Source organism: Hippoglossus hippoglossus, chromosome 7 (assembly GCF_009819705.1).
Source record: "Hippoglossus hippoglossus isolate fHipHip1 chromosome 7, fHipHip1.pri, whole genome shotgun sequence".
Taxonomy (NCBI): Eukaryota; Metazoa; Chordata; class Actinopteri; order Pleuronectiformes; family Pleuronectidae; genus Hippoglossus; species Hippoglossus hippoglossus.
The window spans coordinates 22,331,071-22,355,108 of NC_047157.1; the positions used below are offsets into that span (position 1 = coordinate 22,331,071).

At 40.0% G+C, this 24,038-nt stretch overlaps 2 protein-coding genes across 4 annotated transcripts; one reads left to right on the forward strand and one right to left on the reverse strand.

Annotated features, from left to right (window-relative positions):
* Nucleotides 1–11,130: 11,130 nt before the first annotated feature.
* Nucleotides 11,131–21,648, reverse strand: LOC117765209 (monocarboxylate transporter 2-like). Of its 3 annotated transcripts, XM_034591536.1 has the most exons (6): nt 21,474–21,648; nt 21,408–21,440; nt 15,784–16,014; nt 15,434–15,577; nt 13,375–14,226; nt 11,131–13,278 (listed from the first exon to the last, which is right to left on the reverse strand). In XM_034591536.1, exons 3-6 carry the CDS (start codon nt 15,998–16,000, stop codon nt 13,067–13,069), a joined length of 1,425 nt encoding a protein of 474 aa, XP_034447427.1. In that variant the 5' UTR covers nt 16,001–16,014; nt 21,408–21,440; nt 21,474–21,648; the 3' UTR covers nt 11,131–13,066. The 3 variants fall into 3 exon arrangements, with proteins under 3 accessions (XP_034447427.1, XP_034447426.1, XP_034447428.1); XM_034591535.1 differs by having other exon boundaries at nt 21,408–21,648; XM_034591537.1 differs by lacking the exons at nt 21,408–21,440; nt 21,474–21,648 and adding an exon at nt 16,143–16,161 and having other exon boundaries at nt 15,784–16,016.
* On the forward strand, nt 18,299–23,549 carry LOC117765214 (uncharacterized protein At5g50100, chloroplastic-like). The gene is made up of 3 exons (XM_034591542.1): nt 18,299–18,711; nt 22,771–22,959; nt 23,071–23,549. The coding sequence occupies exons 1-3, from the start codon at nt 18,565–18,567 to the stop codon at nt 23,263–23,265; spliced, it is 531 nt and encodes a 176-aa protein (XP_034447433.1). The 5' UTR covers nt 18,299–18,564; the 3' UTR covers nt 23,266–23,549.
* The last annotated feature ends 489 nt before the right edge of the window (nt 23,550–24,038 follow it).

A 24,038-nucleotide genomic window follows, 5' to 3' on the forward strand; every position in this document is an offset into this window, starting at 1 on the left:
TCTGCCAAACAAGCGATGATGCAATTTCCAGTCATCTGAAGGTTGGAAGGGTAGAAAATTAGGAGATGAAATTAAAATACTCTGTTAGAGATGAGGACAGTTTTGTGACAATTGGAAGAGTATGATGCTGCCTTACAATATTCTTTTGCTATATTTGAAAAGAAATTACTGCAAAGGAAGACATTTTATTTAAAGATATGTGTAACAACTCATTAAACATCTAAAAATTACTGAATGTGTACATTACAACATTCATGTACATGTGCTATGTTGTATATGTTGTTGACTTATGTACTTACATGATCTAAAATGTTTCCAACAATGTTCAAATTCCGAGAAATCCTCAATTGTATTCATATAATATGACATTTCATTTTCACTATCTTAAAGTTGTGTTTTTCTACAATTTCACAGTTTTCCCATGGAATAATCAGGCACATTTAGGGAACCAATATATTTGAGGGTAAGGAATGTGGTGCAGATTGTGGATTTAAGGGAACTGGTGGATGAACACATAACCTCCCGTAAAACCACAACTTGTTGTCATTTAACTTGAGTTTTCATGGAGATTAAACAGCCGAGGTAAAAAGTGCACATGTGTTTCTCTCGGACAGAGCCGGGCCACATGTTTGTTTCTGCCCCTTGTCGTCACGCTACACTAAGCTAATGGTCTCCTGGATCCGACCTCATCTTTAACACACAGTCACGAGAGTGGTATCGATCTGAACGTGTAATACTCGGCAAGGAAGTGAATTGAGGACATTTCTCAAAATACTCTGCAAAAGTAACATTGCTAAACACTCTGTCTTAATGTTCGCGAGACAAATAAAGGCTTTTTCAACCATTAAAATGAATCTGCACTCAAAATCTCTACTTAAAATCATAGGGGAAAAACACATGTTTAAATAATCTCCACTACACAGCCGACTTCACCACATTTATTTGAAGATTGCCCGAGTAAAAAAGAATTACTGGAAAATCTTTCGAATATTTTTCCAGGGCCGTTCAAGTGAACTTCATTCCACCATTACCATGTTCACTCCCCCCCCCCCCCCCCCCCCCCCCCCCCCCCTTCACCGACATAATAGGAAAATATCTAATATAAAAAACTGAAATTGTATTCTTTCCTCTGTAAAGAGAGATGATTGCATATCAAGTTGGCTGGTTGAAGTACCTACTGTGTATGACTCCTGTGTGGTGGGAGAGGAAGCATTTTTCTTCCAACCAATGGAAGAGTGAGTCAGGTTTATGACTATGGGGAGCAGAGGGTGGCCTTTATTTCCCTGAGAAGAGTCATTATTATTGCCCTGCAAATTTATGGCTTGCTTCTGGAGAGAACCTACCAGCAGAGTGCCTGTCATTTCTCTTACTGTCTTATGCATTATTGATAAGTCCATGGTCCTATCATCCATTGTGTGCTATTGCCATAACTCAAGAGCGGAAAACAACATATACACTATACTGCAGATGTGTAGAGTGAGTCTCCCTTTTGTTCTCTCTACTGTATTTTAAACCGCTATTTTACGAGGTCCCCGTTAAAGGGAAGTTATGACGATACCAAGCACAACATCTACAACTTTGACCTCTCTTTAGGAAAATAATATATGTTGTCTCTTTGCTTTTAATAGAAAATATTGTCCTGAAATTTGAGGAACAGAGGAAAACATTTATTTCACACACTTCCCAGGCAGAAGTGTATTTATATAATATATATAGTTGGATCATCAAATTAAACTCAGTGTCATGACACAGTTGGCATGGGTTTGTCACTTTGGGTTTACGTGAATGATCAGCTGAGCTGGACATTCTCCAGAGTATGTGTGAATGCAAATATCCGAGTGAGAGCCTTCGCACTTTCTCCGCACTTTCTAGGCCGCTGGTACAAATTCCGCATAATGTCCGAAGGAGCCTATGTGAGAAAACAGCAGGAGATCCTCCGCAGGATGAAAAAAATTTAAATGAAAAACCTAAACAAAAAGAAAGAAACCCAATATCTTGTAGGCACCGATAAAAGATGTCAAGAGAGCTTTTTGAAACTTTAGATCAGGAACAAGGGACGAGAGCAGTTTCTCTTTTAATGCAGTTGGAAGAAAAGGAAAATAGGTTACTTCCGTCGCTTATTCAAATAATACAGATAGAAACAAGATGTTTAAATACGATAAGCACTGCTTCATGTAGGAGAGTCATGCGTCACATGATAAAAGCCGGGACAACTGATTAATAGTGGGAGTGTGCCTGAGTTAATATGTGCAGATAAATGACTGCGATTATCTCTGTACTTAGCAGTTACATGGTGAGATAATTATATCATCATACCATCATTTTACAGGATAATAAGCCTTTCTCAACAAAGGCTGCCCTCCTTTGACTCTGTCCTTCACCTGGCCGTGAACGCTGCCGCTGTTCAAAGGGAAGGCAAGAAGAAAAAAAGAGGAGAAGAAGAAAAAACGAGCATCCGAGCACAGACATCTATCACTCTCACTCGGCTTTGTCAGAAGTGCTGGTAAATCTGCCATCTTTGGACGTGTGGGTGCACACAAAATGTAGCTGTGTGCATAGGTTACAAGTGGAACCGCACACGCACACACACACACACACACACACACACACACACACACACACACACACACACACACACACACACACACACACACACACACACACACACAGCAGGACGACTGCAGGAGTACTAAACAAGTTAATCAATGATGCTTTATTTGGCGCCTCCCACATGTGCTGCCTCTTTCTCTGCGTCTCTTTCCTCCAGAGCTCCTCTCGCTGAAGGACCCTTCAGACCAGCAGCAATCATCCTATTTAGACAGCTGAGAGGGCTGCTTTTCGAAACATGGTATTGTGAAATCCTGCCTGCGCTCGCAATCATGCTCTTCACTCTGTGATGATGAGGTTAATTCCGGGCCTTTTGTATATATTTTGCTTTTTTGGTTGTTTATATAAGCTGCTGCTGCAAAAAAAACAGCTCAGTTTTAATTTTGAACTGCCAGCTTTCACATTTATGAGAATTATGGATTGATTGCTTTGCCATTGTTTTTAATCCGGGCTTTATGCCATTTTTATTGTTTGAGCATGCCGTACGAATCCTTATAAAACAATACATTGAAGCTGACAGGCTGCAGGAGTCAGTGTGTGAGTTATGTGGTGTTTCATTCTGTTGCATTAGCTCCCTCGGTGTAGACGCATGCCCTTCTTCATCTTAAAGAAAGTGTGCAACCATGTGCGAATAATTCTCACATGGGCAATTTTCTTCATGACAGAAATGAGGGAGATGTTTTCTAATTCTTACTATAGGCATCAGCGGAGCATAGGCATGCTCTATAATGTTTATCATTGATTTGTCTTGTCTGACAGGAACATGGACACTTACAGAGGACAACAATCAAATGTGCTGCAGCTGTTTCTGTATCTGCTCTAAAGACAGAAATATAATATACTATACTATTCTATACTATACTGCCCTTTACTGTATATACTATACTATACTCCTCTTTACTATGATATAATATACTACACAAATCTTTAATATACTATGCTACACTATACTATACTAGTATACCGTACCTTAACCATATTATACTACACTATACTATACAATAACATACTATACTACACTATCATAAAGAATACCATACTGTATAACACTATCCTATACATTACTATTCTATCATACACTACACCATCCTATACAATACTGAATTACACTATCATATACTATACTAGTCTATACTATTCTGTACTATACTCTATTGTGCTGTGCTGAACTATATTGTAATATACTATAATTGACTGTACAATATTCTTCTACATTACACTACATTATACTGTACTGTACTATACTATACAATACATTTTAAAACTAGTCTATACTACACCTACTATACTATACTGTACTACACTATACTATACCGTACTATATTGCACTGTACTGTGATGATACTGTACTAAACTGTACTATAGTCTACTTTTCATTACTTATTCATTACACAACGCTATACTACACTATACTGTACTCTACCATATTATACAATACATTTTGGTACTATACTATACTATACTATACTATACTATACTATACTATACTATACTTATTGCAGTCTTACAGGGCACACATTTATTATTTTAAGACAGATATTAAAGCAGGAATAATCCCTGATAATAATAAATTGCTGTTGATAGAAATTAACTGTGCTAGTGAGAGTAAACAGAGTGAAGGTCTTATACTCACAGGACTGCAGGAAGCAGCTGCTGAAGAAGACCCAGTACCAAGAAAACACTCAGTGACATTTACAGTAACCCTAAAGCCAAACAAAATCTAATACTTTGACATTTTTGACATCAGTTGCCAACACAAGATAACAAGAACTGAAATAATGAGAAACGCCTTCAGTTAAATAAGTTTTCATAAAAATAGCAAGTTAAGAAAAACATAAAATGGATCAACACACATCAGCTTGCAAAGTGAGAACTGTTTTTTCACTGGGTTTTCTCAGGCATGCATGTCAAATCTGGCATCTGTGTAAGAAGCATGGATGACAACACCAGCAATGGCCTGATCAACAGGAATGGTAAGAAGTACTGCAGAGAGGATCATGGTTTTAATGACAACAACATCCATTTAAAAGCTTGTATATGCACGGTACTGCGGAGAGAATCAACATCTTCAGGTTCCTCTGGGTTGACAAAAAAGACCTGAGGTGGTCAACTGATAATAAGTCAGAGGTGAGATCTGCAGACCAGCATAGTTTCTTCCTCAGGGGACTGAAGAGGTTTGACATGGACAAGAGGATATTCTGTAAGCGCACATTTACGCACCATTGAGAGCATCCTCTCTGGCTGCATCGCAGCCTGAAATGGGAGCAGCTGTAAGCAAGACAGTAAAGCCCTGCAGAGACTGATCAAAGCTGCTCAACGCATCACCGGATCTGAACTGCTATCCGCGCAGGAGCTCTGCATCCAGAGGAGCATGAGGAAAGCTGGAAGAATCATCAAGGACACAAGGACAATAAATGTCACTAGTAATTTAATTGGACCAGGGCTTGAGGAACCCTCTCGTGCCGAGCTGTGCTGCCCATACGGCTGAACCACAAGTCTTCCTGCAGCTGTAAAATTACTGAAACAAAAACGACACGTGATCTCACTTTTCAGGAGGATTCAAGACATTTTTTTAATGACAAATTCTGCTTTGCCATCCAATGAAAAATTGGCACCAGAAACGCTGAATGTATTTCATTCTGCAGGTTTTAAGACTCTTCCCTGATGTTCTCTATCCACTAATTCCAGAAATCTCTGACTGTGTGTATGTGGATCATGTATCTCAAGAACCGTTCATCTTATCATCTTCACACTTGGCATGAGTATTGTGAAGGGCTCATGGAAGTGCGGTGTCGAATTTGGTGCGATTTGGAATCACAAAACATTTGATATTACTAAACTTTGAAAAAACTGTCAACCATCGCTCTGAAGTACCTGCGGCTGGGACTCATTGATCAGGGAAACAGTGCGACCACAACGGACATGTTTTCTGCATCAGGTGCATTCACGACAACAGCAACAACAACTGATTCTCCAGAGTCGAGCTTCACCGAACTTTACATAAACAGGTGAACAGCTCTTCGTGCAGCAGCGGTGGTGCAGCTTCAGGTTTCTGTGGACTGAGTCCAGCAGCAGGTCTTTACTTGCCGTGGCTAAATGACTGCAGGTCACTTTAACAGTTCCATAAAGAAAAGCTGGAAGCAGTATAACGATGAGCCAAAGAAATAACCCATTCCAAACAGGGACACTGCACTAATTTATTTTTTCTTTTAATCCAAATTGTTTTTCTGTTTTATTTTTAATTAATTCCTCCCGTGTTTGTCGCGCTGTTCCAGTCCAACTTTATTTGGAAGTCTGCTCTTTTTAAGTCTTAAATGTTTTTTTTTTTACTTTTCTTACTGTCAACAAATGAGTCCTTTCAGCAAATGTCCAGAAACAACATATCCTCGAGTCACAAAGTCCTGGAGACACTGCAGAGGGCAAATATAGATCATGTATTATGTTGTTTAATTTCCAGGACTTGTTGCAAGATTTTTTTTCTTTTTTTTTTGAAAGGATGAAAACCAACAATGGATTAATCCATTTCTCAAGACTCTGCAACTTCCCTATCCTCTTGTGGCACTAAGACTCAAGCCCATTGGTTTCTTCTCAGATGTAAATCCTTAAAATCAGGTCACAATTATCCCTCTGTACGTAGCTTCATTTCTTTAAAAAAGGCTTAGTCAATTCCCCAAACAGCTGGGTGCTGCCACATTCAGCAGAAGTTACTCGCACAGGACTAAATGGTTGGTTTTTTTGGTTCTATTTTGAGCCGTGGATTAATTCACATTTGATGAGCATTAGCAGATAACAGATATCTATTGACTCAAAATAAAAACTACAACCATGTCACCCAGTGGTTTTAAAACAGGAGGAATAAGCCATAAACGGCACATGCATAAGCATACATGCATAACACTTGTTAGTAAAAGCATTTATAGTATTCAGGCATTATAGTATCGTTGGCAGTTTTATTTTAATGATTTCATTTTGTTCAACCTTTTTTTCAAACTTATGCAATAGCACCACTGAAAAGCAGAAAATGGGGTTTTAACTATTTTCACTCTACCTATTGACAACTTCTCTACAAGCGTTTCTAAACTACATGAAATCTAAATTTAGAAATAGAAACACTTCCTTCAAACCGTGCGTGGCACAGAGAAGTTTCCATTCTCATCTGAGAAAACCTATGGGAACTACTTTAAAGACAATTCATTGACTCGCCCATATGGTTTATAGGTTTCTAAATGGCTCCACTTCTCTGTGGGAAAAGAATGGGAATTTAATCACACACCTTTGGCAGGCTTAGCGTGGCAGCTGCGACCGTCAACAATCTCATCATGTCAGCCCGGGACTCAGGAGAGACTGCCCTTGAAACACAAAGAACCTCTGAGGACATTGATTCACTTCAGCCACTGTGGCGTTCATTTTGCGATTACACAAGGCCAGTGTACTCTAAATCCCTCGCGACACAGTGCGCGCTGGGTATCAAAATAAGTTGCACATTAATGCCGCGCACATTCCCAGAGAGAGCCGCCATCATCACCGCTCCCCTGCCCGTCGATAGTTTCAGTTCGGGGTAATGATACACTTAATTATCCTGGGTCCCGGCCAGAAATGCGAAGATGACACAATTTGGTAACAGAATCCCAGTATTACAAGGTTCCTGATGTGTAATTACACAGATGTTATGAGCGAATCAGGTATCGTATATGGGCCTGCAGTTGATTTGTGCCATCATGTCACATCCTGCTTTTCATTCTGAGCCAAGGACAAGCCGATACGCCTCAGTTGCTCTTATAATTATTTCTGCTTCTCTCCCTTTTCCATGCCCAGTCTCTCCGTCATGCTCTCAGTCTCAGCCCAGGCCTGGGCGTCGATCCCCGGGGACACGACGCTGGAATGCCTATCTCAGACGTCTGCACATGGGGATCGGGAGCTATCTCAGATTCAATACAATTTTCCCAAATCAAGACAGAGGATTTCAATGAAATCTTACAATATTATCTCTGGGTTCGAAATGGTCACTCAAGTGTGCTGCCCTGATGGAGTGATAACACAGCCCGCTTATTTTCTATCATCCAAATGCCACTGATCACATCTAGCTGCACGTGTGCACAATCTATAGATGCTACAGAGCTTGTGGGCAGTTGTCATCCGTCCATTCTTCAGCTCCTCAATCAAATTTGCTCGTATAAAGCGCTGTAATGCAGCGTGTTATTCAAAGGATAGATTATAATCCACAGGACAATCCTTGTATTCTTCTTGTAATATGCACACCACAGTAGCACCGTCCCCAGACATGCAAGCTTCAGTGGTTGTCTGTGTTCACCAGATAAAGAGGAACAATGCCTCTAATGGGCAGCAGAGAGTCTCCACGACCAGTGTTTCAGCGCCGCACATTTGTTCTCACAAAGGCTAAATGTATTTTGAGTGGCAGATTAAGGATACTGGTCAGGGGCTGTGCATTGTCAACTCTGAAAAGTGGGGTAAATGTGTGTTGCGATGATAATTCACACATTCTTAAGGCTCGACGGCCGACAAAAAAAAAAGAAGCCGTGCTGTTCCCGGGTTTTGGGCAAATTTGTTTCCCAGATTGTTAATTATGGTTAACATAATCTCATTAAGTCCTCTTTGCTTTGCAACTCAATTTCTTTTACAAGCATTAGTCATGATTGAGTAGTTTGGGGGTTTAAGTTCCTCTTTTGTTTGAGTTCAGAAAAATGTCCGTCTTCTTCAGGGCTTTGTTTTATCCCATTTGTATTCCACCAGGAAGCCTGATGTCCAGCAGCAGCAGCAGCAGCTCAGTTTGTCTGGTCAAGTGTCTGTAATACCAGACTGGCTTTGCACCACGCTGGGCTTCACAGGGGGATTTCTGCTCGCTGTTCCCTAACATCCTGACGTAACGTCAATACAATACACCAGAGGTGGAATAAATATTCAGATCCTTTTAATTAAAGCAGCTAAGATCAATGTTTTTTATGATAAGCCAATGTTTAAGCCAAAAGTGAAGCCCAGGCATCTCGATAGCCCCCTCCAGTGGCTGGCTGCAGTATGGGTCATACATCCGACCTCCTCTATGTTAATGGATGGGACACGGACCAAACTAAAAAGGCAAAGTACACGTCAAATAATTTTTTCTCAAAGATGTTTTTTGTCATTTAAGGTCGATCTTATCCCACTGATGAGACCGACAGCTGAGACTGACACGATTCGCACCAATGCTCCATCCCCTGATCGACTCTGGGCCCAAATGACGTCAGTGATGCACGATGGCAGCGTTCCAGATATTTGGGCTTCATTTATGTATAGTGGGAGGAAGTAAAGATGCATCATATGTCTATATAGAGCATCTGTGTGAGGAACCTACAGTCAGAGTCTGACTCAGCTTTTGAGAAATTTTGAGCTTTAGCTGTGTGACCTCTAAGATGTGCTAGAAGTTTAAGACGTTTAATTTGCAGCTTATTCACGAGTTGAATAACACATCGTAAAAGGTTTTCATTCCAAAATTTCAACCTCAATATCTTTTGAGGGTTATTTTGGACTATTGTCGGGAAATAATTATATATTTGAAGATAACACCCAAGAAGGACATATTTCACTGTGTAAGAAGCATAGTGTAACAAAGTGTAATCATTCAGGAGTTTCAGCCATTTGGCTTCATCTTAAACAACGGGCAAAATAACTGAATATGCAGAAATACAGCTGCACTGAAGTAAAAAGTCAAATTTCGACCTCCCCCCCAGTATATTTTGTGGCGGCGCCAGGATTTTTGTTTTTATCACTTTCTTTGACATTCCAAGGTGTTTTTGAGTTTTTTTTACCAATTTTCCAGGGAATAATTAATGGATCTTGATGTAAAAAAAACAAGCAAAAAAACATGTTTTCTATAATTTAGTGGGGAGAAGGAGCAAAAAGAGAAACTGACGCAAAGCACAAATGCTTTAAAAGTTAACCTACTCACAGAACAGTATCTAAGTAAACATCCTCAGTGCAGCTGCTTTGAAATGCAGCTTTCTGTGCATATATCTGTTGACAACTGTCCCCTTCGAGATGAACATGAATAATCAGCTATATGAGTGTTTTGTTGAGCAGATATCTTTCATCTTACTCACACTGCCCTCTGGGGATTTTGGAGGGTGAAACAAAGCCTGGATATATTCTGCTATTCCCTCGACACGTTCAGATGTTGACTGCTGATGCCGGAGAAGGGCTCGTTTCAAAAAATATCTCCGAAATACAGACGATTTTACTCTACATAAATATCAAGGTGACCATGATCGATGCCGTGCTGGCCGTTCGCAAGGAATATTGATTTCAAGAACAGGGCAGTGTTCGCCTTGTGTTCACCCTGTGATCCCTGTAAATCTCGTGTTTCATGAGGGACAACAGTCAGTTAAGACACTGCAGGGCTACGGCGTCTCGTCTCTGGAAGGTGTGATTGAGTCCCCGATAGACTGACACGGCAATTGCTCCACTGTCTGTTAGAACATGTCGACATGCCCTCTGTGTCCATGTTAGCCGCGCCGCCTGTCGATGTTTATTTTAGTCCAGCGATGTGTCATTAATAGCTCCATCCACAGGGCTGATGAATAAACTCTTAAGTCTCTGGTATTCACATGACGTTGCCCTCCCTCCGAGTGTAAACATTGTGAAGACAGATTAGTTCTGCTGCTGTGGGTAAAGAAGATTAGCAGAGATTATTAACAAACATGCTGGATTAAATAGACAGTATCGCTTACTCTCTTTTTTTTTTTTGTTACTTCTTCTTTTCTTTTTTTTAACCGTGTGGTTAAAACAGAATTTGTGGATGCAACTGCTCCGACCAGCTACATGGTCAAAACATCATGTCTCAGCACGGTTGCAGTGTCTTTACACCGGGAATGTTCACAGAGATGCCTGGATTCAATCTTCCTGCTCCCAATTAAAGTCAGATTTACTGACATCAGTCACAGTTCATCACAGCGATTATGCTCAAGCTGTTCACTGTGGAGATGATACAGAGCTTATGGGAGCTGCCACTAATTGCAAGTCCTCACTCCTTCACTTTGTGTCCACTCATTAACCTATCCATGCCACCGCAATTTATCTGCATAATCATAACGGCACCTACACCTTTGTTTTTTAAATGACAGCTTTAAACAATGTTTTGCAGACGTCATAAAAACCACTGGTCGTACTGGGTTACATCTGAGTTATTCAAATGAAAAGCAGCAAAGGGACGATGCACTTAAATGTAACAAGTTATTTCTAATTTCTTAACAGTTTGGAACATCACATGCACAGTAGAGAAAATGGTATTTGTTCAAGTACTGTACTTGAAGGTGTCTGTACTTTACCACTGTGTTATGACACATATACTCATAAGGTTTATAGCTTGATAAACAACTAAACCTTTATAATGGAGTCTACAAAATAAAACTTAAAAATGTGAATCATTTCATGGTTTCAGAGTTTTGAAGACGTTACTTGGACCTCTGAGAGTTTGTCGTTATTATCATTAGCTTCACAAACCACACAATAAATGAAATGACCAAACAACAATCAGATTCATCCATAACAAAAATATTTATTAGTTGCATCCTTTTATAAAATAGTTGAAAATTAGTTCCACCTCAACCAAGAGTAAAATTCTACTTACACATTAATGTTCAAGTAATAATAATTCAACAGGATACAGTATAATATATGTATATTGCTACATATATTATAATTTATTGCTAAATACAATAAAACTGACCATTTCTCTGTAATTAACTCTTTTGATGAGCAGAACTTTTACTTGTAAGTATTTGTACAATGTTCCTTCTTATGTAAAGTATCAACACTTCCTCCACTATTTCATAAACATATTGTTTTGTCCAATTAAAAAACACATTTGTGACACTTTGAAGGTAGAACTCTGGCGTATCAGGTCTAAAAAACTATATTTTTTAGTTTGGGCAAATAACACAAGATTAAAACAAACAAATAACACAAACTCTTGGTCAGAGCGACCTACAGTTTTGCATTGGTGCTACATTGACTCAAAATGTTCCGTTGGTTGAATTTAAACCAGGATTCAGAGAGGAGACCTCCCACAAATGAGCCACGGACCTGCAGTGTTTTGGCCTGATTTTCAGGCGATGTAATCTGAGGTTATAAATAAATGTATTGATTCGGTCGCATAAGCGATTTTCAGGCTTCTGAAGCAGACAGTCAATATGCACCTTGCAGCGACATGATAAAGAATTTAAACATACATCTGTAATAATGGCCTTGTTCATTTACTGAATGGCTCGCCCATGCATCTTGTACAGCAGGTGCTCAAGGCCTGCATGGCACTGAGGAGCTGTAATGACGCAGTGTGCTGGAAAATGAAGTTTGACCTGTGGTGGGATAATGTGACCTGGCATGAAATCGCAGTTTTGTTCTCTGACATGTGCAAGATGAGTCAGAATCTTTGTCCTTGTATTATTAGGTTTTTCCACAATGTAGAAATATGTCTTAGCAGAAAAAGACTAAGTTAAGAATACAAAGCTGAAATGTTTGGTGGCCTGTAGCTATAGTAGAAATGTCTTCTTCAGCCACAGATGCAAATGCAATCTTATATCTTAATGCACATTGGGTTCTTGGCTCTTATTTAAATGCTAAAACATTTCCATAACTTCTTTCCGAATTCTAAATCGGGTGCAGCAGTGAAACAACTCTTACAGATTCCTGTAACACTGAAAATGTTTTTTCTTTTACTGACATGAAGAATGAATAATGAATTTTTCTCTACAAGTGATATTTAAATTTCTGGGCAGCATGAGGGGGGAATCCTGGGAATGAGTTTTAAGGGAGAAAGTCTGTTGTCTTTACACCAGACATTTAATATTCTCTTTTTTCTTTCTTTTACTGCTGCCTCCTCGGTGACTCATTCAACAGTTTCTGGAGGGTGATGACCCACACTTTGGAAAAACAATGTTGTAAAAACTCTAAACCCTCAATGATGACGGCCTTTGTTTAATTGTGGTTTAATGGGAGAGAAACGACCGGTTCTCTGATAGTGTCCAGTGCCATCTAGTGGTCCAAAGATGACAATAACCAGCAGTGGTTTGGCTCCATGTTCTGGATTTTGACTCATTATTTTATATCAGTCCCTCAGGAAAATTACTTTTTATTCAGCCACTGAATAATCAGAGAGGCACCATATTACTTTATAGAGCCATTACGATTATTGCACTGGAGGGAACGGGGGCAGTTTTGGATGATTGAGGAGCAAAGGCCATGAGAGTTACTGTTGTGACACAACGTCATAATTATAATACTTTACATAAAACAACCGTTAAAACAGCAAATGTTAATACAGATATGTAGCAAAGGTCCAGAGAGAGATAAACTCAACCAAAGTTAAAAATACATTTTAGTAGTAATAGGCTGTATGCTGTTTGTCCTACATGTTCCGGCTTTTGTTTCTGTCACCAACTGAAATAAAAATCGCAGTCAGCGACCTGTTTCATACGCTATTTTTTTCACCTTGGTTCATTTTAAGTTCTACCACCTCTTCAGAATTCCTCATCTCCGCAGCCACGCTCTGCCTCCGCTCCTCGTCCAGTTTCTTGTAGTTGTAGTAATTCATGATGAAGAAAAATATGCCAGGCACCAGCATTATCACGCCACAGGCATAGTACATGTATTTGTAATCCCCGAACTTATCAACCAGGGCTCCTGAAAGAGAAGATACATGTCATTGGTTACCATTTTACAAATCTCTTGTTTTTTAGTACTGAAAATGTCTTTTGTGTGTTTGTGGGATTTACGAACCTGACATTGGAGGTCCAAGCAGCACTGGTCCGCACTCGATGATGGTGACGAGTCCCACAGCGGTGGAGAAGCGCTTCGGTCCCACGAGGTCCATCAGGACCTCAAAGAGCAGCGCACAAAGCATCCCGAAGGCCACGCCGAAGAAGACAGTGTAGACCACCAGGCCCGCATATCCTTCTGCCAGTGGGCACAAGAGGTGACACACACCGTTGTATGTGACAGCAAAGCTGAAGAAATACTGGATCCTTGGCCGAACCCACTTGGTGTTGCCGATGAAGCCGGTTGCTGGTCTGACAAACATGTCGACCAGAGCAAAGATAGAAAGCAAGAAAGCTGCCGAATATTCATCGACCCCCAGATGTCGGGCATACGGTGCCAGAAAAACCACAGGTGCGAAAAAGCCAAAAAACATGACCACATTACCGATCAGATAAATGAGGAAGCCTCTGTGTTTGAAAAGGGAGACATCTATGAATTTGTCCAAACAGCGCTCGCTCTTGCCTTCACTTTGGTTTTCTTCAGTCAGCAGGTTCGCAGACTGTGCGTTGGCGTTTGCGGTAGGGTCCTCCTGGTCGCACGGCGGCGGTTCGAGCTTCGGTTTGGGTTGGACGACCTTGTTGACCGGTCTCATCAGAGCACCAGCGACGCAGCAGTTCAGAACGATTGCTCCCAGGATGAGGAAGCTCCCTCTCCAGCCAAAAGAATCGAACAGAAACTGGTTGAGAGGGGCCAGAGTGAACAGAACGACTGGACTTCCTGTCATGGCGAGCCCGTTCGCCAGCGGCCTTTTCACCTGGAAGTAGGTGCCGATGATCGTCAAGGCTGGCTGCAGGTTGAAGGCAAGGCCTAAACCTGGTGGAATAATAAAACAGTTAATTGCACGACATGAATAATTGGTTTTACTTGGATAAATAAACAGTAAAGTAAGAACTCCAAACTTGTCATGTTGCTGTCTGATCCAGATTAATACATATTAGAAAACATGGAGACTATTAAATCATGGACAAACTTAAATTTAAGGACAATCATGCCCACATTTATATAGAAATTCAGTTTTACTATTCAATGTATATGTTATGTTATGTTTGTTGCAAAATGTTGATATAGATAAACTGCAGAGAGTAAATATGAATATCAATCACATTATGAATTTGTGCAAGGCTGGTGCACAACTACATATTTCAGACAAATTGTTCTGTTGACACTTTGTGATTTAAAAAGAATGATTGGCAAAAGTTTTGATGATGGATCAATAGTTTGAATCATTTCTGAAGAAACATCTTCATTTATCAGCTTCTTAATTATGAGAATTCGCTTCTTTGCTTTTTCACTTGTGATAATAAAATGATTTTCTTTGGCTCTGGACTGTTGGTTGGACTGAAGTAGCCATTAGAAGATGTCACTTTGACAAATTGGGACCTTTTTCACTATGATCTGAGTTTTTAAAAACCACTGATTAGTTAATAAATAATAATTTTATTTCCGTGGTCGTTCAATACTTTTTATTTTAAGGGGAAATCCTGTGACCAATTTCATGTAAGTTCCTTTTCTGTGTTACTACTAGATTACAGATTAAGTTTAAAGTCTGAGGTTGTTTACGCCCTGGTAGTCAAGCCATCATGTGATCCGGCACATACATGCATGCATGTGCGGATTTTCTAAAATGCATCTGCACTTTTGAAAAACTCAGGTCTGAACTAAGTCTCTGAATTGCTTTGATAGCACCGTTTAGACAAGGCAATGGATATTTCACTGCAAATTACAAATTCATTACAAACATTTACACACTGCACAGAATAAACAACATTAACCCACATGGGGACACAAATGATCCTACAGGGGACTGATTCTAATAGAAAAACAACTACTCATGCTGCATGAATATGAGTTGTGCCACGAGCATTGCATCCCCCTGTATCAGAAAACATCATCAGCAGTGTCATTAGTAGTGCAATGACTCAAGATTATTAAAGTGGGTTCATTTCAGGGTTATTTTACTGAATTATGTGACAAACAACAGCAAATATGATCATTATTATGAAATGAAAAAAGGAATTACCTCCAATTACTCCAACACAAAGATACAGATGTATGATAGTGGTGCCAAAAGAAGCGAGCACCATGCCAGCACAAACCATCACCCCGCCGACCATAACCACTGGTCTGCTGCCATAGCGGTTGACAAGGACACTGCTCACTGGTCCTGCACAGAGGAAGAAGGACATGACTCATTCTTTGGGTATTTTACAGCACTGAAGGTAGATCTGATTCATTTTAATAAAGGACAAAATATTCATAATAAAATCACTCTGCCTAATTTAACTGCTGATTACATGAATTGTGTGGGAATGTGCATTTTTTGTTTTTTATTCTTTTGTCAAACACTTGAAAACATTTGATGCCACTGACCTCCTGCATACATAGAAGCGAGCATGACTGAAGACACCCAGGCAATCTCACTGTAGGAAACTGTAAAATACGCCTGGATTTCCTTAAAGTAGATGGTGAGGGACTTGGGAAAGGCATAGGAGAATCCTATGGAGATGAAAGAGCCTAAGACAACAGCCCAGCCCCAGCCTCCATCTGGTGGGGTGTAGCCCAGATTGGTTGCTGCAGGGGGGGGCATGATTGAATCAGCGTCTGCAAAGTGGGGAAGAGTTAACACGAAGTGAGCAGAGTATAAACAACGGCACATTATTAAAAGCAGTAGTAATGATCACACCACGGAGGCCCGGTCTGCATAACACAGGAGCTCACCTCTGCAGCTGCTGTTGTACCAGACCGTGACTGTCGCACTCAGAAAGACCCTGTTGTTAAGACTTTAGATCTCATCACGTGCGCTTGTTTTAGAAAGTGACCCTACACTCAAAAACAAAAACAGTCGAGCGAGAGAGAGAGAGGGAGTGAGCTCAGAAAATTGAAAGAACTTAATTCAGCAGCAAACAAAGTGGTAGGCTCCTGTTGAGGTCTTTTATACTCTCTCTCTCTCTCTCTCTCTCTCTCTCTCTCTCTCTCTCTCTCTCTCTCTCTCTCTCTCTCTCTCTTCTGTGTGTGTGGGGGGGAAGCATTACAAGAAGAAGAAGAAGAAGAAGAAGAAGAAGAAGAAGAAGAAGAAGAAGAAGAAGAAGAAGAAGAAGAAGAAGAAGAAGTTTTCGTGGCATTGCACTTTTCTAAACAAAGCTACAAAGTGCTTCACAAGAGGATTAAGAAAATGTAATAAAAGAGAAGAGATTTAAAAGCATTAACAGATATAATATTTCTGATCTCTGCTGGTAAGGTCATTCCAGAGCTTGGGGGCCTGTACTACAAAAGCACAATGGCCTTTAGTGGCCAATCAGGCCCTGGGAACTGCCAGACAACAACTATCAGCGGATCTAAGAGGAAGTGCAGTGAAGCTTTGATCATCACCAAAAGACTCTTAAATACAATATGTGAACAAACTCCAATCCAATAAAGTGAGGATTGAATCAGTGCTATGTGATCACGTTTTCTTAAACCAGTGAAAATCCTGGCAGGAGCATTTTATACCTATTGAATAGAGGGTGTTACATTTACTCAGTGCTTTATGCAATGACATATTTGGCACAATGCAGTAAATAAACCTGGATTCAGCTGAGAAATGATGAGAATGTCTGTTTTCCATTCATCTGATGAAGTAAATATCTCACAAATCAAGGTACTTCAATACTTTGTTGGAACAATATACTACTACACCAGTAAAACCACAGAGCAGGCCTGCTGATTTATGTCCAACGGTCAATGGTTAACTAGAGCTATTAAAGGAACAGCTTCCAGGGTAAATTCAATACCAGATTGGTATGATCGTCAATACTGATCTAATAAAGCAGATAGTTTATCTGCCTTGCAGTGACCAATACAGGATTTTACATTTGCAGGATTTCTTCATCAAGGCCACTATTCAATTTATGGCCTCCTCTGCTTGTAACATTGACTCAGTCAACCTTCAATCTCCCAGGAGCCCTCGGGCAAAAATGTGTGGCTAGGCCCCAGTTGAACCCCTCCCCTCCTGTACATGGCAGTTTGATTATTTCCCAAGGCAAAGAAAGAAAGTACTAACCCGCCTATGTGATTTAACTACAGGAGGTTTTCTGCGTGGTTATTACTTGAAAAACTGAGGCAATCCAATAAAACCACACACAACCATGGTGTTACAATTGAGGTCTTAAAACTACATCCTCCTACTTTTTCCTTAAGTTTACATTTATATCATCAACTATAATATTAACTACAATACAAATGTACAAACATATGTGAAGTTATTGAAGTCTGCGACTCGTCAGTGGTGATGGAACTTCACAAAGCATTGAACTACAGTCAGGGTCATCACTTTTTTGGGTGTTTCTGTATTTGCATGTGTTGTGATTTGTGCAGCGTGTTTCTGTATTTGCATGTGTTGTGATTTTTGCAGCGTGTTTCTGTAATTGCATGTGTTGTGATTTTTGCAGCGTGTTTCTGTAATTGCATGTGTTGTGATTTTTGCAGCCTAGGTGTCGTCAAACTGATGAAGCTGTTTTCTCAATTTGCACGTGTTTTTTTCTATTTGCATGTGTTTTCTTTTTGTGCAGTGCGTTGATCTCCTGCTGCCACCGTACTCCAGGGACACATGAAGTTGTTTTGAATTGCAAAATGGAATTTCATTGTACGACATGCAGGTGAAAATAAAAAAAATTAACTTGTTTAGCTGAGTCTTCTTAATGCTATGGTACAAATCTGGTGCCTTTGTGCATCTGAGTTATAAAACACAATCATCTTCTTAAAATAGAATGAACACAGGATCTCTTTGTCTTTAAATGGAGTGAAACAAACATGTGACTCTTGAAAAACCAGTGGAGTGAGTCGTCTCGCAGCAGCAGCCTCCTCTCTGTTCTGCACACACACACATGGTCACCACGCCCCCTCTGTCAATCACGCTGTCCGGCTAATGCTAAGCTAAAGAGTCACAGCTCCAATCAAATATAAATAATAACAATAACTTCCTCTCACTTTATTGATAAAAACATAATATCACATGTAAGACTACAAGTTCCGGTCTGCCTTGTGATAAACGTCATCACCGTGCGACCTCTGTTTATGTTATTCAACACGAATGCAGAGGTTAGCTAACGCCGGTGTTTGCTCCACTAAAGTCAGAGGTTAGCAGCTAAAGCTAGCTCGTCTCTGTGTCTCCAGATGTTTTCCACAGTCAGAACGTGTTTGGCGTCGCGTTTATCCGCTTTATCCGCTTTAAATTCAGCGGCGGTGAGACCGACATGTGTCCCCTGCAGACTTCACCTCCACCGGACCTTCAGCTCTGAGTCCTCCGCTGCTGCTGTCAGGGTAAGAGCCAGTGGTTCTGCTGAACTACATCCATGTGCTGTTTACATAGATGTCATACTACATCATGTGCTGTTTACATAGATGTCATACTACATCCATGTACTGTTTACACGTGTCAAACTACATCATGTGCTGATACACATATGTCAAACTACATCCATGTACTGTTTACACATGTGTCAAACTACATCCATGTACTGTTTACACATGTGTCAAACTACATCATGTGCTGTTTACATAGATGTCATACTACATCATGTGCTGTTTACATAGATGTCATACTACATCCATGTACTGTTTACACATGTGTCAAACTACATCATGTGCTGATACACATATGTCAAACTACATCCATGTACTGTTAACACGTGTAAAACTACATCCATGTACTGTTTACACATGTGTAAAACTACATCCATGTACTGTTAACACATATGTCAAACTACATCATGTGCTGTTTACATAGATGTCAAACTACATCATGTGCTGTTTACACATGTGTCAAACTACATCATGTGCTGTTTACACATGTGTCAAACTACATCATGTGCTGTTTACATAGATGTCAAACTACATCATGTGCTGTTTACACACAAAGAATCTGGTTGGACAAATTCTCTATAAGCTGCAGCATCATTGGTTTTAGGTTATTGGCTCTAGATCTAATGTTTAATAAGTTGTTCCACATTTATAAAGGGTTTATACGCTGTAATTTATTTGTGGTTGATACAAGATTTACTAACACTTCACAAGATCTAAGCTATAAATAAGAACAACATTTGGGTTTCCAAATTTTGTAAAATCATCAGGGAGACTCCTTCACTGACCAATTTAGACTTGTTATGGTAAGATATACTGTTTTTAAGTACAGAAGTTGTTTTAATAAACGCTCTTGGACCAGTGTGCCCCTTTTTAAACAAAATCATTAGGTTCAATTAAATTTTAATTTAATCTGTGAAGAACCAAATCACATGAAAAAAATAATTCTGAAAAAGGTCTCTGACCAAAAGCAATTAGCACAACTTAGTGTGCCGTTTGATTTCTTTGAGCTCCGGCACCTCAGCCAAGCCTGATACGTGACTAGCTGTGTGTGTTTTTTTACAACATACATTATTTCAAGGCACTTTAAGGGTCCAGACCTTACATTGTTATAGAGAGAAACCCAACTGTTCCCACAACTTGCAAACGCTTGGCGACAGCGTAGAGAAACAACTCCCTTTAACAGGAAGAATCTTCAAACAGAGGCCGGCGCAAGGTGGACGGCCACCTGCCTCCTTGGATTAAGAAGAGAGAAATGGGGAAAACAGGAAAGGTCGGGGGTGAAGGGGAAGCGAGATCGGCAGCCGTTGTGTAACTGATGCATTTTTGTGTTTCTGCTCAGGAGTAATTCCTTAAGAAATGTAGGAAAACCCCAGTTAAGCACTTGACCTTTCACACTTAGTCATAAAGTGTAGTTGTAAATATTACGCCTGCACGTCCTGGAGTTTGCCCTTGAACGTGTTGTTAAGAATGGGATAAAAGAATGTTGGTCCAATTGTCCTGCCTTGTTTTTCCAGAGGGTTGATCAAACAGTCCATTGGTGGAGCCTCATGAAACAAAGAGCTAAACAAAACAAGCAAAGACTCCTGCTGGTGGAGGATTTTCCACGTATCTGGCAACCCAAAAGTTTGTCTTGACTTAAGGATGATAATTTGTGATGTGTTAACTATCGGTAGAGAATTAACTTGAGTTTATAAGTGAAACAGAAAACACTTTAGGTGTCTTATCAGATAATCAAACTAACGGGAAACAAAACAGACTCTCCCATGGGGCATGATTTTCCACAAATCTGGCAACCCAAAAGTTTGTCTTGACTTAAAAATAATGTATTTACTATCAGTATAGAGCCCATTGGAGTTTATAACTTATCAGAAAACACTTGAACCTCAAGGTTTCATATCATAAGGTCAAACTAATTAAAAATAAAACGTCTTCTGCTGCTGCTGGTGGTGGATGTTCCACAAATTTGGCAACCCATAAGTTGTCTTGATTAAAAATTGATATAAGTGTTAGGCTACATGTGAACTATCAGTAGAGAACTAATTGGAGTTTATAACTCCTGTTAGTTATCAGAAAACACTTAAACTCACCTTAAACACTTAAACGCCTGATCAGAAGGTCAAATTAACAAAACAAAAACAAAAAAAGCTTATTTTAAAGGGTGGTGAATCCTCCACAAACCTGGCAACCTGAACGTCAGTCTTATAACGGATTTCTGTGTCACACTGAGTTAACGGTCGGTAGAGAAGTGAATGGAGTAAAAACACTTTAACCATCAAGGTGTTTTATCACAAGGTCAAACTAATGGAAAACAACAACACGTTGCACGTCCTCTAACAAATCGCTGTGTTTTCAGTTCGCTCTAAAGAAACTTGCTGGAGAACATGCTCCGCTCTGTCGCAGCCCAGCGTGTCTCAATGAATGAGGAGGAAGATTCATCTCCATATATATTTATTTATTTATATCCCGGTGAAATCTTCCCCCCCCGGAGCAGCACGCGCTGACTTGAGAACCGGCTCCGTGCTCACGTGCATCTCGAGCCGCCGTGACGACGCTCGGTCACGCGCCGCTCCCTCGCGCTTCCAACGTGCAAAGTGAAAGTTCGCCACAGAAAGTTCGGACCGTGCGATGAGGGTGAAGGTGTGAAATGCGCTCACCTTCTCTGCGCCCGGTGCGGGAGCGTGTGAGACCCGGGTCCGGTGCAGCCGAGCAGCAGCAGCAGCAGCAGCTTCTCTTTGGACTGTGACACACCGAGATGTAATGTGGAAGCTCCGGAGCCAAAATGGAGCCTGAGCCCTGTTATTAGTCTCGTGTGGGGAGGTGATCATATGTCCTGTGGGTAAAAGTCAAAAGAGACATACCAGCCCCTGACCAGCGCTCATTCTCTCTGATCCCTGTTAGAACCCAGGGGGACATCACACACCCACTTTATATTGTTCCGTTTTTCTTATCATGCTAATCTTTTCTTTTGTTGTCCTCTTTTACTGTGGTTTCACTAATTCACTCATCGTGTTATTTTCAAGTTAATGTTCCACTTAACCACTTTTGTTTGTTATTAGTTCAACTTATTTTAGTTTCCTTTCTGTCGTTCCTTCTGTTAGATGCTGGTTCTGCGTTCCTCCTTATACACTTATATGCTTTAGACTTAATACTCGATTGTCGTATTCACTGTATTCTGTGATATATCCTGATCTCGGGGTAAACTGGCAAAATAATTTCCTTCATTATATATATTAAAAGTAGTAGTAATTCAACAATAATTTAACTTACTAAAGAATACACTGCATGAAAAGAAGATTTTTTTTTTTGTCAGTTAATTCCCCTGTAAATTTCTGTGGAAGTTCAGGTTCACGACTGTTCACAGAAACATGCCGGGAATAGACCCCCCTGCTCCTATAGGGCTAGGGGAGGCGTTCACATGTAAATGATAAAACTTTGATCTTTACAAATGCAAATCAGGATAGTTTCACTCAGTGGTGCCGAGGTTACACCAGGTACTAACTTCCTTTTAAGAAAATCTCTCCTATAAACACATCAGGCTTGGTATAATTATAGAATCATAAATTGTAGCTTGAATAGATTTACCTTATATAAGTAAGGAGGCTTTAATGACTGTAATCAGTGATACAATTTCCAGGGTGCACCTGATGATAGATTGTTAACTTTGCATGTCTGTCAAGCTCATCCAAGAAAATCTTTTGGAATGGAGGGAGTGGCACCACTGGACAAGTTTTCTAAGACAAGTCTTTCTGCTCACTGCTGGAACTGTTGAGTTTCTCTATACATGTTAAGCTCTCAACCTTATTATGTTATGATTTGGCCCTTAAAACTGAATTGAATACCTTTTATTTTAGTTTATTCATTTTGTTGCCATGGATTTTTGTGAAGCACTTTCTAACCTTGTTTAGATAAGTGCTATATAAATAAAGTTGTTATTATTATTATTGTTAATATCCCAGACAGAAACAGGAATTTGAAGACCCCAGTGCTGTGATGATCTATTGCCCTGCTCTGTTTCAGGTGCTGTATGACGGACTCTGTCCCGTATGTGTGACAGAGATCCGGTTCCTCCAGTTTCTGCAGAGAAAACAGCCTCAGAAAGTGGATTTTGTTAATATCGCGCAGCCGGGCTATGATGGAGGGAAATACAAGGACGTCAGCTACGAGATGGCCATGGAGGAAATGCATGTGATTGATGAGAAAGATGAGGTAGACTCACATTCCTCCGAATACATTAAGACCGTAAAATGTATGTCTGTTTAGATTAGTATTAGATTAATATTAATGTAAAACTTTGGCAAAAAATCTATATCTTGGCAGGTTCACCGTGGGATCCCGGCATTTGCGGTCATGTACGGTGGCGTGGGCCTCGGTTGGTTGGGTCGCTTCATGATGTGGCCGGGTGTTCGGCCATTTATGGACAAATCCTACGCCATCTTTGCCAGGAATCGCCTGAAGTGGACCGGACGTGGCGAGGAGTGCACCTCAGGACGCTGTGAAAAGAAAACACACTAACCCCTCGACCACAGAGAACAGAGAGAGGTTCTCTGCAATAATAAACTTTACATGAAATTGTCATTGCAAAAATACAGAAGTGAGACTGAAATCAACCTCAGAAGAATACAGCCTGTTTCCTGTTGTTCTTTCAAAAGCAGATATGGGAATCAGCCACTAGATGTCACTGTAGGTCTAAAATATTATTTCCTATAAAAGTGTTCAGTGAATTATTTCTTACAGATCTGAGTGAAATTCATATTCAGATGTTCTGACGATAAAGAAACTGAACAAACTCAAAGTGACTGGATTAGCATGAAGTGTTTAATCTGAAAATCATTTATTTGAGCTGGACGGACAGATTGACACACGAGGGGTGTGAGCATGTTTCACCAACTATTCACTGCAGTGCAGAACAGTATGTGCTCGTGAAAGGTTATGAGCTGTGGCTATGGGACACCACTGTTTACAAAAAACAGTGTGACAATGACACTTTTCAGGTTAAATACATTCTTTTATATTAGTTTCTTCTACGGCAACAATCTTTAGAGAATAAAAAGTATTTTAAGCCTGTAAATGTACTTTGTATACATAAGTGTATGTATACTTATCAATAAAGTACTTTTTGGAAATGTGTTTGCAAGTACGATGGAAGAAGAAGGGGAAGATTTGTGTTTTACAATATTGGTTTGTTCTATTTAAGATAAGTTCTTTGTATCATCATTTATGTTACAATTATTAAATAAAAATCAAAATTATATCTATAAAATAGTTATTTGTTATATAATAGTATA

Bases quoted from the DNA above. Each gene is read 5' to 3' on its own strand.
- LOC117765209 (XM_034591536.1), bottom strand. From the start codon at position 16,000: ATGCCCCCCCCTGCAGCAACCAATCTGGGCTACACCCCACCAGATGGA. The intron at 14,227-15,433 runs GTAATTCCTTTT...TTATTCCACCAG, and splicing joins TTGTGTTGGAGTAATTGGAG to GTTTAGGCCTTGCCTTCAAC. The intron at 13,279-13,374 runs GTTCGTAAATCC...CTTCTCTTTCAG, and splicing joins GCTTGGACCTCCAATGTCAG to GAGCCCTGGTTGATAAGTTC.
- LOC117765214 (XM_034591542.1), top strand. From the start codon at position 18,565: ATGTTTTCCACAGTCAGAACGTGTTTGGCGTCGCGTTTATCCGCTTTA. The intron at 18,712-22,770 runs GTAAGAGCCAGT...GCTCTGTTTCAG, and splicing joins CCTCCGCTGCTGCTGTCAGG to GTGCTGTATGACGGACTCTG. The intron at 22,960-23,070 runs GTAGACTCACAT...ATATCTTGGCAG, and splicing joins TGATTGATGAGAAAGATGAG to GTTCACCGTGGGATCCCGGC.